At 44.8% G+C, this 15,211-nt stretch overlaps 1 protein-coding gene across 5 annotated transcripts in view; it reads left to right on the top strand.

Moving 5' to 3' along the window:
• The window catches only part of LOC139538660 (interleukin-1 receptor accessory protein-like 1), a 366,089-nt gene that overhangs the window by 182,446 nt on the left and 168,432 nt on the right, over positions 1-15,211 (top strand). For all 5 annotated transcript variants that reach the window (XM_071340975.1, XM_071340973.1, XM_071340977.1 and 2 more), the window contains exons 3-5: positions 971-1,256; positions 5,740-5,926; positions 11,339-11,492. In XM_071340975.1, the coding sequence (XP_071197076.1) occupies positions 971-1,256; positions 5,740-5,926; positions 11,339-11,492 (627 nt within the window). The remainder of the gene's footprint in view (positions 1-970; positions 1,257-5,739; positions 5,927-11,338; positions 11,493-15,211) is intronic.

Genomic DNA, 15,211 nt, shown 5'->3' with positions numbered 1-15,211 from the left:
TGATGTTTATGGTTAGGTACCATTTTCGCGAATGCGCACCGCATCGATTATATGCAACGCAGGACACGCTAGATAAACTAGTAATATCATCAACCATGTGTAGTTAACTAGTGATTATGATTGATTGATTGTTTTTTATAAGATAAGTTTAATGCTAGCTAGCAACTTACCTTGGCTTCTTACTGCATTCGCGTAACAGGCAGGCTCCTCGTGGAGTGCAATGAGAGGCAGGTGGTTAGAGCGTTGGACTAGTTAACCGTAAGGTTGCAAGATTGAATCCCCGAGCTGACAAGGTAAAAATCTGTCATTCTGCCCCTGAACAAGGCAGTTAACCCACCGTTCCTAAGCCATCATTGAAAATAAGAATGTGTTCTTAACTGACGTGCCTAGTTAAATAAAGGTGTAAAAAAATACAGATTTCTGTTTGTTATGAAAACTTGAAATCGGCCCTAATTAATCGGCCTTTCCGATTAATCGGTCGACCTCTAGTCCGGACATCACTGATGGAGATATTTGACCCTCACAGTTGCTTCCATACACCTTTCTGGGTTTAAACGTTTGTGAGAAGGATGGAAATGGAGGAGAGAAGATGAGAGAATACGAACTGAAAGTGGCACAGACGGAAATACACACACACACCGATTTAGCATCCACCAAGGCCACACTGATGAAATTCAGCTGAAATCTGTTTTCCCAGATGTAATATTCTCTCGCTCAGTTCACAACATTGTTGTTTTGTTTCCATGTTTACTGAGTGAGGAGGAGGGGGCTAATGATGGTAGGATAGAAACATGTGTAACCCACCCCTCCCCATAGCTGACAGCTGTACGGACTTGTCTACAAAGAAGAATTTAACTCTCTCTCCTCTGTCTTGAGGATAGCTAACTCAGTAGAATATAACATACTGTTTCTCTCTCTCTTTCTTTCTTTCTCTCTTTCTCTCTCTCTCTCTCTCTCTGTCTCTCCATAGTTGACCTCTGTACAGACTGGTCAGTGGATTACCTGAAGTACCGTGTGCTGCAGGGAGAGCCGGTGAGGCTGAAGTGTGCCCTGTTCTACGGCTACATCCGGGCCAACTACAGCCAGGCTCAGAGCGTGGGCCTCAGCCTCATGTGGTACCGCAGCACTGGCCTGGGCCACGGAGACTTCGAGGAGCCCATCTCCTTCAACGGCGTGCGCATGAGCAAGGAGGAGGACGCCATCTGGTTCAGACCGGCCGACCTCCAGGACGTGGGCCTCTACTCCTGCGTTCTACGGTAAGACATGAGGGACAAACTGTGCTCTACTGCTCCAGTCTACTCCTGCGTGCTACGGTAAGATAGGAGGAACAGTAGGGATACTAGAGCTACGGTAAGACACGAGGGACAAACTAGGGAAACTAGGGATTATTTACTCTTTTAGCTACATGCCCCCTTCCTCCTTTATTCCATCCCTCTACTTTTAACCGTGCATACTCCTCTGTGATATTGATTGCTGAGTCTCTCTTTCCAACTCTTTCTCACTCGCACTCGTTCTCTCTCATGATCTCTTCCCCCCTTCTTTCTCCGGCTGAGTCAGAATCAAAGGGGTTGTGTTTTTGTTGTTCTGTCGAGAGGGTCTGAAGTGGATGTTTCTCATAGGCCTGGAGGCAACATAATACTCTCTCCCTCCTTCTCTCCCTCCTTCTCTCTCCTTCACTCTCTCCCTCTCTAAGACTTGACCATTACTTTAAAAATCATTTCTATGGCCAGCGCACTGAGAACGTCGTCTACATCTGTCTATGTGTATGACACTAGACAAGCAGATCACATGCATTAGGAAATGTTCTCCAGTGTTTTAAAGTGTTAAAAGGCTTCATGTATTCAGATGTTATTCACGGTGGGATTCAAGAGTTCTCCAGTAACCTAATCAGAGACGCACTTTGGAGATTTGCCACTGAGCTTAAATCAATTCTCTTTTTGTTGGAGGGTAAGCTTCTGAGTCGCAAATTTTAGCACACATGAACCAAACACTTCCACCAAGCATCTCTGCTGGGAAAATAGAGAGAGAGTGTGTGTGTGTGTGTGTGTGTGTGTGTGTGTGTGTGTGTGTGTGTGTGTGTGTGTGTGTGTGTGTGTGTGTGTGTGTGAGAGAGAGAGAGAGAGAGAGAGAGAGAGAGAGAGAGAGAGAGAGAGAGAGAGAGAGAGAGAGAGAGAGAGAGAGAGAGAGTGAGAGAGAGGGGGAGAGGGGGAGAGAGAGTGTGAGAGGGGGAGAGGGGGAGAGAGAAAGACAGAAAGGAGTCCGTTGCTGCTTGTACAGTCGATATCCCCACATTACATCATTTGTTTTTGTCTCCTGGTTTTTCTCAGTGATTGCTGATCGTATTGTTGAAGTCTAGTCATATTTTCAACCATTCACTTGAAGTTTGACTGGTTATTATGAACTGTTTGGAGGGTGTAGATAGTCTTACGATATTGTGGTGCATTGGAGGATGCTGCTACATAGAGTTGGCTATATCTAAATATAGATCAATCCTTCAGTGGAGAAAGTACAGCTTAGCATTGAAACCCTCCAGATGTTTTTCCCTGAAGAAGATATGGTGTGTGTGTGTGTGTGTGTGTGTGTTTGTGCGTGCGTGCGTGCGTGCGTGTGCGTGTGTGTTAGTCCCTTTTCTCCTTTGCTGTCTGGAACCAAATTTTTCCCATCAGTGTATGTGTGAAGGTGACTTAATCTACATAACAATCTCTCCTTGTTTCTGTTTCTCTCTCTACACCCTCTCTCTATCTCTCTTCCTCTGTCTCCCCCTCTCTCTTTTTCTCTCCTTGTTTCTGTTTCTCCCTCTACCCCCTCTCTCTATCTCGCTTTCTCTCTCTACCCCCTCTCTCTATCTCTCTTCCTCTCTCTCCCCCTCTCTCTTTTTCTCTCCTTGTTTCTGTTTCTCCCTCTACCCCCTCTTTCTATCTCGCTTTCTCCCTCTACCCCCTCTCTCTATCTCTCTTCCTCTCTCCCCCTTTCTCTTTCTCTCTCATTGTTTCTGTTTCTCCCTCTACCCCCTCTTTCTATCTCGCTTTCTCCCTCTACCCCCTCTTTCTATCTCGCTTTCTCCCTCTACCCCCTCTCTCTATCTCTCTTCCTCTCTCCCCCTTTCTCTTTTTCTTTCTCTCCATCCCCACTTAATGTAAATGTAAAGCTGTCACCTCCAGTGTTTTCTCTCCTCTAAACAATCTCCCTCCCTCCACCTCTGTAGTCCATGCACGTGTCTCCCACTGAATGAATTCACCACCTCTCAAATGAGCCTGTATCTCTCAGTGGTCTGCGTGTGTGTTTTCCTGTTGTGATTACTCTGAGAACGAACATATGTGAGGGATACTAATGTGTGGGGAATGGAAGCTAATGCGAGTTGGAGACTAAAGCTTGCTGTGTTGGAGTGAAACAGTTTTTGAAAGTTTGGACGAATTGTCGACCCGACAGTCCATCAATCAAACACCACAAAAAATGTCCCACAATCCCGCAGTGATCCCCTAGTTTCAATATTTAACAAGTAGAGAGCTCCCTCATTGGTTCCCCTGGGACTCCATCCATCTGATTGGCTCAGGTGTCGCCTCCGCTACGAGGTCATCTCTGATAATCTCCCTCATCATGTCAACATTTACACCTCCGAAGCTCTTAGGCGGGTGTACGTGTATGTGTACGTGTACGTGTACGTGTGCGTGTGTGTGCGTGTGTGTTTAGGCGAAATAAAAACATTTAAAATAACACGGTCATTGCATTATCTAACATCTGGTTACGGTTTCCAGTCCAATCCTACTTTACCCTATTCACAGTTAGCTCCGTCCCACAGTAAGAGAGCCTCCCAGCCAGCCTGTTGGCTATATCTCTAGTAGCCTGGTGCAGTGTCTGACAGCCTCAGCTGTGTGTGTTTTATGGTCTGGAGGTCAGGTGTTTCTATGGGAGAGGGGATTCTCTTATTACTTCCATAACTTGACTATATAATATGAAAGCCTGCCATGTAGCTTGAAAGGAAGCATCTGGCCAGCAGTAAAGTTAATGTAACGAAAGTAAGCCCCATATGCTACACAGGTCACACAAGGCAGAGAGATGGGGGCGGTGGTGTTGGGAATGGCAACAAGTGCTCAGCATATGTGGGAACTCCTTCAAGACTGTTGGAAAAGCATTCCAGGTGAAGCTGGTTGAGAGAATGCCAAGAGTGTGCAAAGCTGTCATCAAGTCAAAGGTTGGCTACTTTGAAGAATCTCAAATATAAAATATATTTTTATTTGTTTAACACTTTTTTGATTACAACATGATTCCATATGTGTTATTTCATAGTTTTGATGTCTTCACTATTATTCTACAATGTAGAAAATAGTAAAAATAAAGAAAAACCCTGGAATGAGTAGGTGTGTCCAAACTTTTGAATGGTACCGTATATCTGAAGAGATGACGTCACTTAGCCATCCGCTACAGACAATGAGCCTATTTTTCAGTCATGCCACTGGCTTTCTCAAATGACTCATATTGAAGGAAAGTAGACGAGAAAATGAAGTAATTTGACTGTATTTAGACCCAGCCTTCAGCATTTGACTGTATTTAGACCCAGCCTTCAGCATGTGACTGTATTTAGACCCAGCCTTCAGCATTTGACTGTATTTAGACCCAGCCTTCAGCATTTGACTGTATTTAGACCCAGCCTTCAGCATTTGACTGTATTTAGACTCAGTCTTCAGCATTTGACTGTATTTAGACCCAGCCTTCAGCATTTGACTGTATTTAGACCCAGCCTTCAGCATTTGACTGTATTTAGACCCAGCCTTCAGCATTTGACTGTATTTAGACCCTACCTTCAGCATTTGACTGTATTTAGTCTCAGCCTTCAGCATTTGACTGTATTTAGACCCAGCCTTCAGCATTTGACTGTATTTAGACCCAGCCTTTAGCATTTGACTGTATTTAGACCCAGCCTTCAGCATTTGACTGTATTTAGACCTAACCTTCAGCATTTAACTGTATTTAGACCCAGCCTTCGGCATTTGACTCTAGTTAGACCCAACTTTCAGCATTTGACTGTATTTAGACCCAGCCTTCAGCATTTGACTGTATTTAGACCCAACTTTCAGCATTTGACTGTATTTAGACCCAGCCTTCAGCATTTGACTATATTTAGACCTAACCTTCAGCATTTGACTGTATTTAGACCCAGCCTTCAGCATTTGACTATATTTAGACCTAACCTTCAGCATTTGACTGTATTTAGACCCAGCCTTCAGCATTTGACTGTATTTAGACCCAACTTTCAGCATTTGACTGTATTTAGACCCAGCCTTCAGCATTTGACTATATTTAGACCTAACCTTCAGCATTTGACTGTATTTAGACCCAGCCTTCAGTATTTCAATGCCACGGGCTTGCTCCTCTGCTGTCAGAGGGCTATTACATCACTGTGATGACTAAGCAGGTTCTTCCACTCCTTCTGTCTCTCAGGGCAGGCTGCATGGCCCTCCATTATTTCAATAGTGGTCGTGAGCCTGAGTCATTGGTTCAGTAAGCTGATGAACACGTCGTTAGCACTATCTCCGACAATGTGTGTGTGCATGTGTGTTTTGCCTGTGTTTGTGTGCGTGTGGAAGGAATGAGGACAGGAGAAGAGGAGGTAAAACATACAGTCAGAGAGAGAAAAAAGAAAGCTAATGTAAATCAGGAATAGGAAGAGTTGTGACTATGCATTTTCTCTTATGGTCTGAATCTTGTCAGTGACCTGTTGGTTGTGCTGGTGTGTTCCAGGAATTCAACCTACTGTATGAAGGTGTCCATGTCCCTCCACGTGGCTGAGAACGACACAGACCTCTGCTACAACTCTGACATGAGACATATGGAGAAGGCCGAACTCAGCAAGAGCAAAGACATCACCTGTCCAGACATAGAGGACTACATAGAACCTGGGAAAGACCCCCATATCATCTGGTTTAAGGTGAGAGATGTGTGTGTGTGTGTGTGTGTGTGTGTGTGTGTGTGTGTGTGTGTGTGTGTGTGTGTGTGTGTGTGTGTGTGTGTGTGTGTGTGTGTGTGTGTGTGTGTGTGTGTGTGTGTGTGTGTGTGTGTGTGTGTGTGTGTCTGATTTAACTTGGTGAAGATGGTGCCTCATTGCTTTGTTTTCAGATCACTTCCTAGTTGTTTCTATGCAATGTAAAAGCTGTGTCCGTGGGGGCCTGGGTCAGATTATGCATGTGGGATTTGTTAATAATAGGAGAATTACACGACACCTGTCTGCAGTGCAGAGGTCATCTTAGGAGAAACACACAGTACATGAATACAGAGACAGAGGAACAGAGGGCTTTCACAAAGATGGGATTCATTATTCACACACTCATGAGGAGAGAACCTTTTTATATTATAGTTCACTTTGCCCTGCGGAAAATAGAGAGAGAGAGAGAGAGAGAGAGAGAGAGAGAGAGAGAGAGAGAGAGAGAGAGAGAGAGAGAGAGAGAGAGAGAGAGAGAGAGAGAGAGAGAGAGAGAGAGAGAGAGAGAGAGAGAGAGAGAGAGAGAGAGAGAGAGAGAGAGTTTTAAATAACCTTTATTGGGTCTGGGAACAAACAACACGACAACACTCACACAAAACCATAGTTACACATCAATTAAACACAACAGCCTCTGAATACACCATATACTCATAAACAGATCCATGTTATTAACCATTTTGTAATAGGCAAACTCATTCCTCAGTCTTGCTGCCAACATCCCCTCCAGCATTCCCACCCCATCCACAGACCCCTGTCCCCGAATACTGTTCTTTCAGGTCTTCCATATTGCTAATTTAGCTGCCCCTGACACAAAATTAAGCAAACGAACTACAACCCTTCAACTAAACCTGTACTTTAGCCCAAATATAAACTGTTGGGAAGAGAACACCTCTCCCAGAGTTGAGAACCAGCTAGGAATCAGGTCAATCATCCCGACCAACCTGGGACACTGTAAGAACAGATGTGCCAGAGTTTCAGACTCCTCCCCAACAGTAGGATCCAGGTGTACCAGATGCATGTTGGTGGCTATGGCTCCATGTATTATCCTCCATTGGAGGTCAGCTGTCCTCTTTTCAATAGGTAGTTTATATAAAGACCGCCAACAGCCTTTTGGGGAGGCACCTGGACCAAACACACCCACCCACCTCATCGATTTGACCCCTTCATACTGCCGATGAAGTACTGGCAAGGAATTACAGACCTCAGCTACGACCTTCCTCAGTAGGCGAGATGATCAAAACCCCGCTTTTTCTCCCAGCTCCTCCAACGATCTGCTCCTACTCCGCATCAGATGACCCAGCTTGGTACACCCCACACCTAACAGGCATGACATAGGCTGGCTGAACCCACAGCACGGGACTGGATGGCAGTGTTGTAAAAAAGAGGTTCTTCAAAAGCCACATCCCTGGTGGGGTGCCGGTCTTACGGCACTTGACATTAACTCTCCAAGCCTGTTTAACAGACTCATAGAATGGAGTCAAGCCAGACAAATCACCCCCCTCCAGCTTTAAGAGGAAGAGATGCTTGTCTAAGCCCAAACAGCCCACTCTCCTCGTCAATGTATAGGTTGCGTCGACCCAGCCAGAATGGTCACAGTACAACCGTTTCTGGGCTACTTGAAGCCGGAAAGCCATGATCCTGGAAGAAATGTCCACCAGACTTCTACATATATGAGGCCCCAGTATACAGTAAACTCATCCAAGACAAGAAAACCATCCCCAAACCCAAAAGCTATCATTGTTTTGAATGACTACTGGTGGTCTACACGGTCAAAGGTCTTCTCTTGATCCAAAGAAGTTTACAAATGTCTAAAACATCTCTTATCAGAAACAAGTTATCAACGATAGAGCGGTCAGGTACACAGTAGGACTGGTCCTTGTGGATCAACAGCCCCAGATACTTTTTCAACCTGTCTGAGAGACATTTAGATACAATTTTATATTCTGCGCACAGCAATGCAACAGGTCGGCAATTTTTTAGAAGAGCCAAATCCCCCTTTTTTGGCAACAATGAAAGCACAGCACATTGACAGGAAACAGGAAGAGAACCCTCATGAAAAGATTCACACACCACTTCAGAAAAATCCCCCCAACAGATCCCCGAAAGTCCTTATAGAACTCAGATGGTAAACCATCGATGCCAGGGGCTCGGCCTGATGAGAGCTGCATAACTGCTGTGGACAGCTCCTGCAGAGTAATGTCAGAGTCCAAAGCAACTCTCTGCTCAGGGCCCAATTGAGGAAGTCCATGTAACAGCTGTTCAGTACAAAGAGAATCACAATCCTCCACCTTATAGAGTAGAAATCCACGGCATGTTGGTGCTTCTCACTGTCATCCGTGGTCACCTGCCCATCAGGGAGACGAAGGCAGACCATCTGTTTGCGTTGCAATGTCGACTGTCCTAGGTATAAAAAAAAGTACCAGGAGCATCCATATCTTTGAGGGTAGCAAAGCGAGACCTCATCAAGGCACCCTACACTCTTTCATGTAGAAACGACCTCAGTTCATGTTTCTTGTCCTGTAAGTTCATGACTAGTCCGGGGTCATTCTGAGTGAGCAACTTCAATTCAATAGATTTGATGTCCTGTTCAAGGGCTCTGATAGTCTCTTTAACTTCAATACGAGACAGAGCAGTATACTGTTGACAAAACAATTGTATTTGGGCCTTTCCAACCTCCCACCATTGTCTCAAGGACTCAAAATTCCCTTTTGTAAACCTCAATACAACATGTTTCAAAGCCGGTGTTTTAAACGACATAACCTGTTTCAGAGCCGGGTGTTTGAAACAACATAACCTGTTTCAGAGCCAGGTGTTTGAAACAACATAACCTGTTTCAGAGCCGGGTGTTTGAAATGACATAACCTGTTTCAGAGCCGGGTGTTTGAAACAACATAACCTGTTTCAGAGCCAGGTGTTTGAAACAACATAACCTGTTTCAGAGCCGGGTGTTTGAAATGACATAACCTGTTTCAGAGCCGGGTGTTTGAAACAACATAACCTGTTTCAGAGCCAGGTGTTTGAAACAACATAACCTGTTTCAGAGCCGGGTGTTTGAAACGACATAACCTGTTTCAGAGCCGGGTGTTTGAAACATCATAACTTGTTTCAGAGCTGGGTGTTTGAAACAACATAACCTGTTTCAGAGCCGGGTGTTTGAAATGACATAACCTGTTTCAGAGCCGGGTGTTTGAAACAACATAACCTGTTTCAGAGCCGGGTGTTTGAAATGATATAACATGTTTCAAAGCCGGTATTTGAAACGACATAACCTGTTTCAGAGCCGGGTGTTTGAAACAACATAACCTGTTTCAGAGCCGGTGTTTGAAACAACATAACCTGTTTCAGAGCCGGGTGTTTGAAACGACATAACCTGTTTCAGAGCCGGTGTTTGAAACAACATAACCTGTTTCAGAGCCGGGTGTTTGAAACGACATAACCTGTTTCAGAGCTGGGTGTTTGAAACAACATAACCTGTTTCAGAGCCGGGTGTTTGAAACGACATAACCTGTTTCAGAGCTGGGTGTTTGAAACAACATAACCTGTTTCAGAGCCGGGTGTTTGAAATGACATAACCTGTTTCAGAGCCGGGTGTTTGAAACAACATAACCTGTTTCAGAGCCGGGTGTTTGAAATGATGTAACATGTTTCAAAGCCGGTGTTTGAAACGACATAACCTGTTTCAGAGCCGGTGTTTGAAATGACATAACCTGTTTCAAAGCCGGTGTTTGAAACGACATAACCTGTTTCAGAGCCGGTGTTTGAAATGACATAACCTGTTTCAGAGCCGGTGTTTGAAACGACATAACCTGTTTCAGAGCCGGTGTTTGAAACGACATAACCTGTTTCAAAGCCAGGTGTTTGCAACCCAACGGGACAATCTTAATTGAACTTGCAAACTTCCCAAAGCGCAATAACTCGCTCTCCAATAGCTCATTGGGAATAAACGGTGGTACATTCGAAATCGTTACCCTTGTTGACGGAGAAAAAAGCAGCGTAACTTGAATAAACATTTCTTTAAGAAAAAACACCACCGCTTCATTCATCCGCGACGCATAAGAAACATTCTCATAGCCTACCTTCTCTCCTACGGCGACCAGAAACTCCTCCACAGTGACAGTAGCTTCAGTAACACACTTAAAGCCGTGCCGAAGTGACAGGGCGGCGTCCCCATGTGGGTCGCCATCCCCACCAGGGCAATTTCTACAAGAAAAACAATATACTCAATTCTACCACAACAAATAAATAAGATAAATAATCACCTTAATCATGTACAGAAAAAGGAAAACCACCAAGAAAAGTAAAACAAGAAGGAAAAAACAGGCGATGTAACTTCAGACAACACTCGCACTCGCTCATACAATTCCCAGCATGCACCAAACACTCCCAGCATGCAGAGAGAGAAAAAGTGTGTGTGTGTCCTCTAAATGCTCCTAGCCTAAGATATCTATTATCTGACTCTCGAGTTACCTTTCTCACCTGAGTTCTCCCCTGTTGAGGTCAGGCATGGCCTGCGGATCACAGCGCGCATCCCAGGGAGCGGCCCAGGCCAAACTAATCAAAGGCAGATCAGTGGTAGATTAGCCAGTCGGACTCGACCTCCAGGTTTTCCCAGAATTCAATTAAGGCTTGGATAATGACTGGGAGCGCTGGAACCTGGAGTTATTTGGATTGCTCTGCAGCCGAGCTGATTGAATTCCGAGGGTTGCCGCGAGCTACGGTGGAATAGAATCCTCTGAGCCAGAGTTGTCCCTGCCAGAGAGGGAGGAGAGTACCCGGAGTGAGGAGCCTATGTACACTCTGCCTATGTACACACACACGCACACAAACCACACATACATACGCACACACACATACACGCCACACACACACACAAACACATTATTTTGCCAGTGGAGACTTTTCAAATGACATTCCGTGTCCTTACCAGTCGGAGAATATTGAATCTGGAGTATCCAGTTCAGTGCAATACACTTCTATCAAATAAGTAGGATAACTCTTCCCATATGGGTTCTCTCTGGTTGGCAGTGATACACTATGCATTCCACTGCTCTCTTTACAATCCTCTCTACTGTCTAGATAATATAATGACTCTGTTTGGTCTCCTCTTCCCCAATATCCTTAACTGTAATAGATGCCACTATCCAAAGCCACTTAGCGTTGACAAATTCAGTATGTAACCAATGCAGAAATCAAAGGCATCATGCATAGGCCACCTCAACAGAACCTCCATTGCTGTTGTTGGTGTTCATGACATAACAGTCCAACCTGTTCTCTATGTTATGATGATTTCATGTGTCTCATTGTCAATAGCACTATAACCCCATGTTGTATTGTGTGTGTTCGTGTGTGTGTGACTCCCAGGAGTGTCGTCCTAAGCAGTGGCGGGCCTCCATCCTCCAGGGAAGAGACACTCTGTCCATCAGAGAGGTCAAAGAGGACGACATCGGCAACTACACCTGTGAGGTCACCTTCGGGGGCTTCGTGGTACACAGGACCACTGAGCTCACCGTCACAGGTAAGATGGAGGGTGGGATGAAGCGGTGCACTTCTTTAGGATATCACTTCCTCTTCCTGCAGCGTTTTTCAGCTTTTTGACTTTTCTCCATTCTACTGTTTTGCGTTTGTGTTGTATGTTGTAGGTGATTCTCTCTCTCACACACGTCTCTCTATAGTGCTGTGACCTCCTGCTGGTGTGTTAATTGATGTTGAAGTGTTGGCCCGTAATGCATATCTTGGTCCAGATCAGCACTTTACAGCCTGCCAAACACTGCTAAGCCCCTTCCCGACAGAAAGCTAAAGAGCCAGGACCAAGGTCAGGGAGACACACACACATACAGGCCCGCATACGTGAATGAACACACACTTGCATACACACATGCTTGCATACACACATACACATCTGAATGCTTGCACACACGTATCAAACACGCAGACATATGCACACACACACCAACACACACTTACGTAAGTCCTCTTTTTATGGAGACCAAACACCCGTGCTCAGTCAGCCCTAGCTGCAGGGTGAGTTCCAGGGTTGAGGGCACGCTGTGCTTGGGGCAGCCCAGGTGTGTTCTCCATTGGCTGGGCAGGAGGCAGTGGATTGTGGGACCCTGCTGGGTCAACTGTGCTGATTAGGGTTGACGGAAAGGTGACGTTTTTATTTCCCCCATTCGCTCTCTATCTATTTTCTTTCATTTTCCTCTCTCTGTCTCTGTCTCTGTCTCTGTCTCTGTCTCTGTCTCTCTCTCTCTCTCTCTGTCTCTTTCTCTCTGTGTCTCTCTCTGTCTCTCTCTCTGTCTCTCTGTCTCTCTCTCAGGAATCAGAATGTTGTATTATACTGCCATTGTAATATGACCTGATCTGGTTACTAACACAGCTCTTCTAGGCCTGTTTAAAATCTGGTGTGTTTCATTGTAGGTGTTTGTCTCCATATCTCTCTGTGTATCCTGATTCACTCCCAGGGTTAGTTCTGCTTAGCCAGCGGAGAGATTCTGAGCTCTTGTCACTGGGTTAGTTCTGCTTGGCCATTAGATACAGACAGGGATGGAGCAGATGTATCTGGAATACAGTGCAATAATGAATTGAGGCAGATAGAGGAACTAGAGAAATGGAGTTCTCTAACTGCTTTTCACTGTGTAGACTACGGCTCCAAATAAGTTTGTGTGTGTGTGCGTGTCTGCATTGAAATGTTTATTTTTGCGTGTGTGTGTCTGATTTGTGTCCCCTGTGCTGTTTATTTCTAAAGCTGGTCATTGCTCTTGTGCGATGTGGTACAGATAGGATACAGGGAGCAGCTACTATCTCACTGAGATGGAAGATATACACCACTCCTCCAACACGACCTTCCTTTGGACAAGGCAGGGGCGTGATCCCGGAAACCAAGCTTCCTAATAGGTTGACTCAGTGATTGATGGCCAGTGTTTTATCCCCGGCAGAGCTCAATAAGTATGAGGCCGATAGGAAACAGATACACTGCATCTCTTTTTATCACCTCGCCCACATCACGCCAGTGTGTTTGAATGTGTGTGTTTGCGTGCTTGTGTGTGTGATGGTGCGTTTGTAGTACGGTATGTTCAGCACAGTGTGTTCTGCATGTCAGAGTGCTTGTGTGTTTATTTATTTATTTCTACTGTGTGTGTGTGTGTGTGTGTGTGTGTGTGTGTGTGTGTGTGTGTGTGTGTGTGTGTGTGTGTGTGTGTGTGTGTGTGTGTGTGTGTGTGTGTGTGTGTGTGTGTGTGTGCGTGCGTGCGTGCGTGTGTTAGCATGTCAGTATGACCTCCATGTAATGGTTGAGGCCATAAAAACTTTATGGAGGTTATAAATACAGAGCACCCGGCTAATGACATAGAGGAGGGATATAGAGAGAGATTTGAGAGCAAGCGAGAGAGAGCAAGGAAGTAAGCAATTTTTTACATTTAACATAGAATAGCACTTTTTCTCTCCCACTGTCCCTCTCTCCTTCCCTCTCGTTCTCTCTCTGTCTTGCCCTTTTCGCTCTCTTTTTTCTCAGTGTGCGTAAACCTCTCGTCCTCTGTGTATATATGACAGTTTGGAAAAATATCTCCACTTCCTTGTTTATTTGACGTTAAAGCACCTCAGTTCTGACAGAAAACATGCTGGGCTCATAAAAGGTACAATACGCCTGCTGGAATTACACTTCAATCAAATGTACTGGCAAAACACACACACACAATAACACATACGCATGCATGCACACACACACACAAACACACACACACACATTTACAACTGCTTGAGGTCCCTTTCCCCATGTTCACAGTAATGGAGTGTCAGTGACTCGTCAAAAACAATGGGGAAGTAATTTTGTGTGACACACAGGTCTGATAGTGGGTAGTGTTCCCTATCCTAACCTTAACCATTAGGGGGTGTGACAAAATACATTATCCTGGATCAGTTGTTTGGCGTCAGTTAACTCTGAAACACAAAAGCCCTGTTGAAACACAAAAGCCCTGTTGTAGAAGTGTAAGCCAAGTCTTTACAACACGGGACCGCATCTCCATTTCTTGTGGGCTCCATTCCTGCTGGTTTTCTTTTCTATCTTGTAGTTAAATGACTGATTTAATGTTGCTGATTAGCTCACCACTCACCTGGTGTCAAAGGTCCCTGGTCTGAATCAATCCCTGATTAGAGGGGAAGGATGGACAATAACAGTGGTGAGGACCATAGTGGAATCCTCCGATCTATGGGCAACATCAGCGTTTCACCAGTGTTCTCCGGGGTTGTTTTACTGGTTCTTTTAGTTGGTATAAAAAACAAACACATTCTATCATAGATTGGCCAGATATTTCAACCACATGGTTACCCAGGTGTTAATCAGTCTCTGATTGAAACACAAGGTTAAGAACCAGCAGATACAGCAGCCGTAGTGTAGCAGATACTGTATGTTCACTCCTGCTTTACACCAACAGTAAAGACAAGGAATCTATGCTCGTCAGGCCTGCGTCATAAGCTAGGGACGTTTCTCTATTAAACCTATCACAATATACCATAGAACCATTTCATCTCATTAAAAGACTATACCATTAGGCAACTTGCCCTATTAAATGCATACTGCAGGGCTAGAGTAAGATTGTTTCATATCAGCTGTATGGTGTCGGGTCCTTTCCATTGTTAAAACCAACCCATCTTCTCCTCGAGTGGACGTGAGATGATCTACCTTTTATCACTTCCTGATAAAACCGCCACATCCCGGAGGGCAAGCGTAAAAGGCCAAACTTCATTTGGCGGACTAATGTTGTAGTTTATTTAATAGGCTAGGAGGATGAAGGAGGTCATTAAGTTTAACTGGTCTTAAACACAGCGCAATACAGACTGCCCTGCGCTGTAACCCTAGACTGATCTGGAGAGAGTGTAGTGTGTGTGTGTGTGTATCTGTGTGTGTACTGTACACACAAAAAAAACGTGGGTTCATTAGGAAGGGTGATGGTTCTATGTGGAACTATAATGACTCAAATCACCCTTTAAGCTCTTCAATGGTTCTTTACAGTTCACAAAATGGTTATTTTCTCTTTTAGTGATAATTCAAATGTAGGGGAATTTGAATATTTTGGGGCATGGTTTGGTCACAGCTCTTTTTGTTAGTGAGAGTGTCATTCCTGTGCATCTAATGTGGTGTGTTATGCTATCACGTGTTATATGACTATGGCTAGTGACGGTGTCTTGTGAAAGAGACTCCTTTATGGCCTTGTGTCTATTGAGAATGGTTGACTAAAT

Source organism: Salvelinus alpinus, chromosome 14, assembly GCF_045679555.1.
Source record: "Salvelinus alpinus chromosome 14, SLU_Salpinus.1, whole genome shotgun sequence".
Taxonomy (NCBI): domain Eukaryota; kingdom Metazoa; phylum Chordata; class Actinopteri; order Salmoniformes; family Salmonidae; genus Salvelinus; species Salvelinus alpinus.
This window is presented reverse-complemented; position numbering and strand designations above follow the sequence as displayed.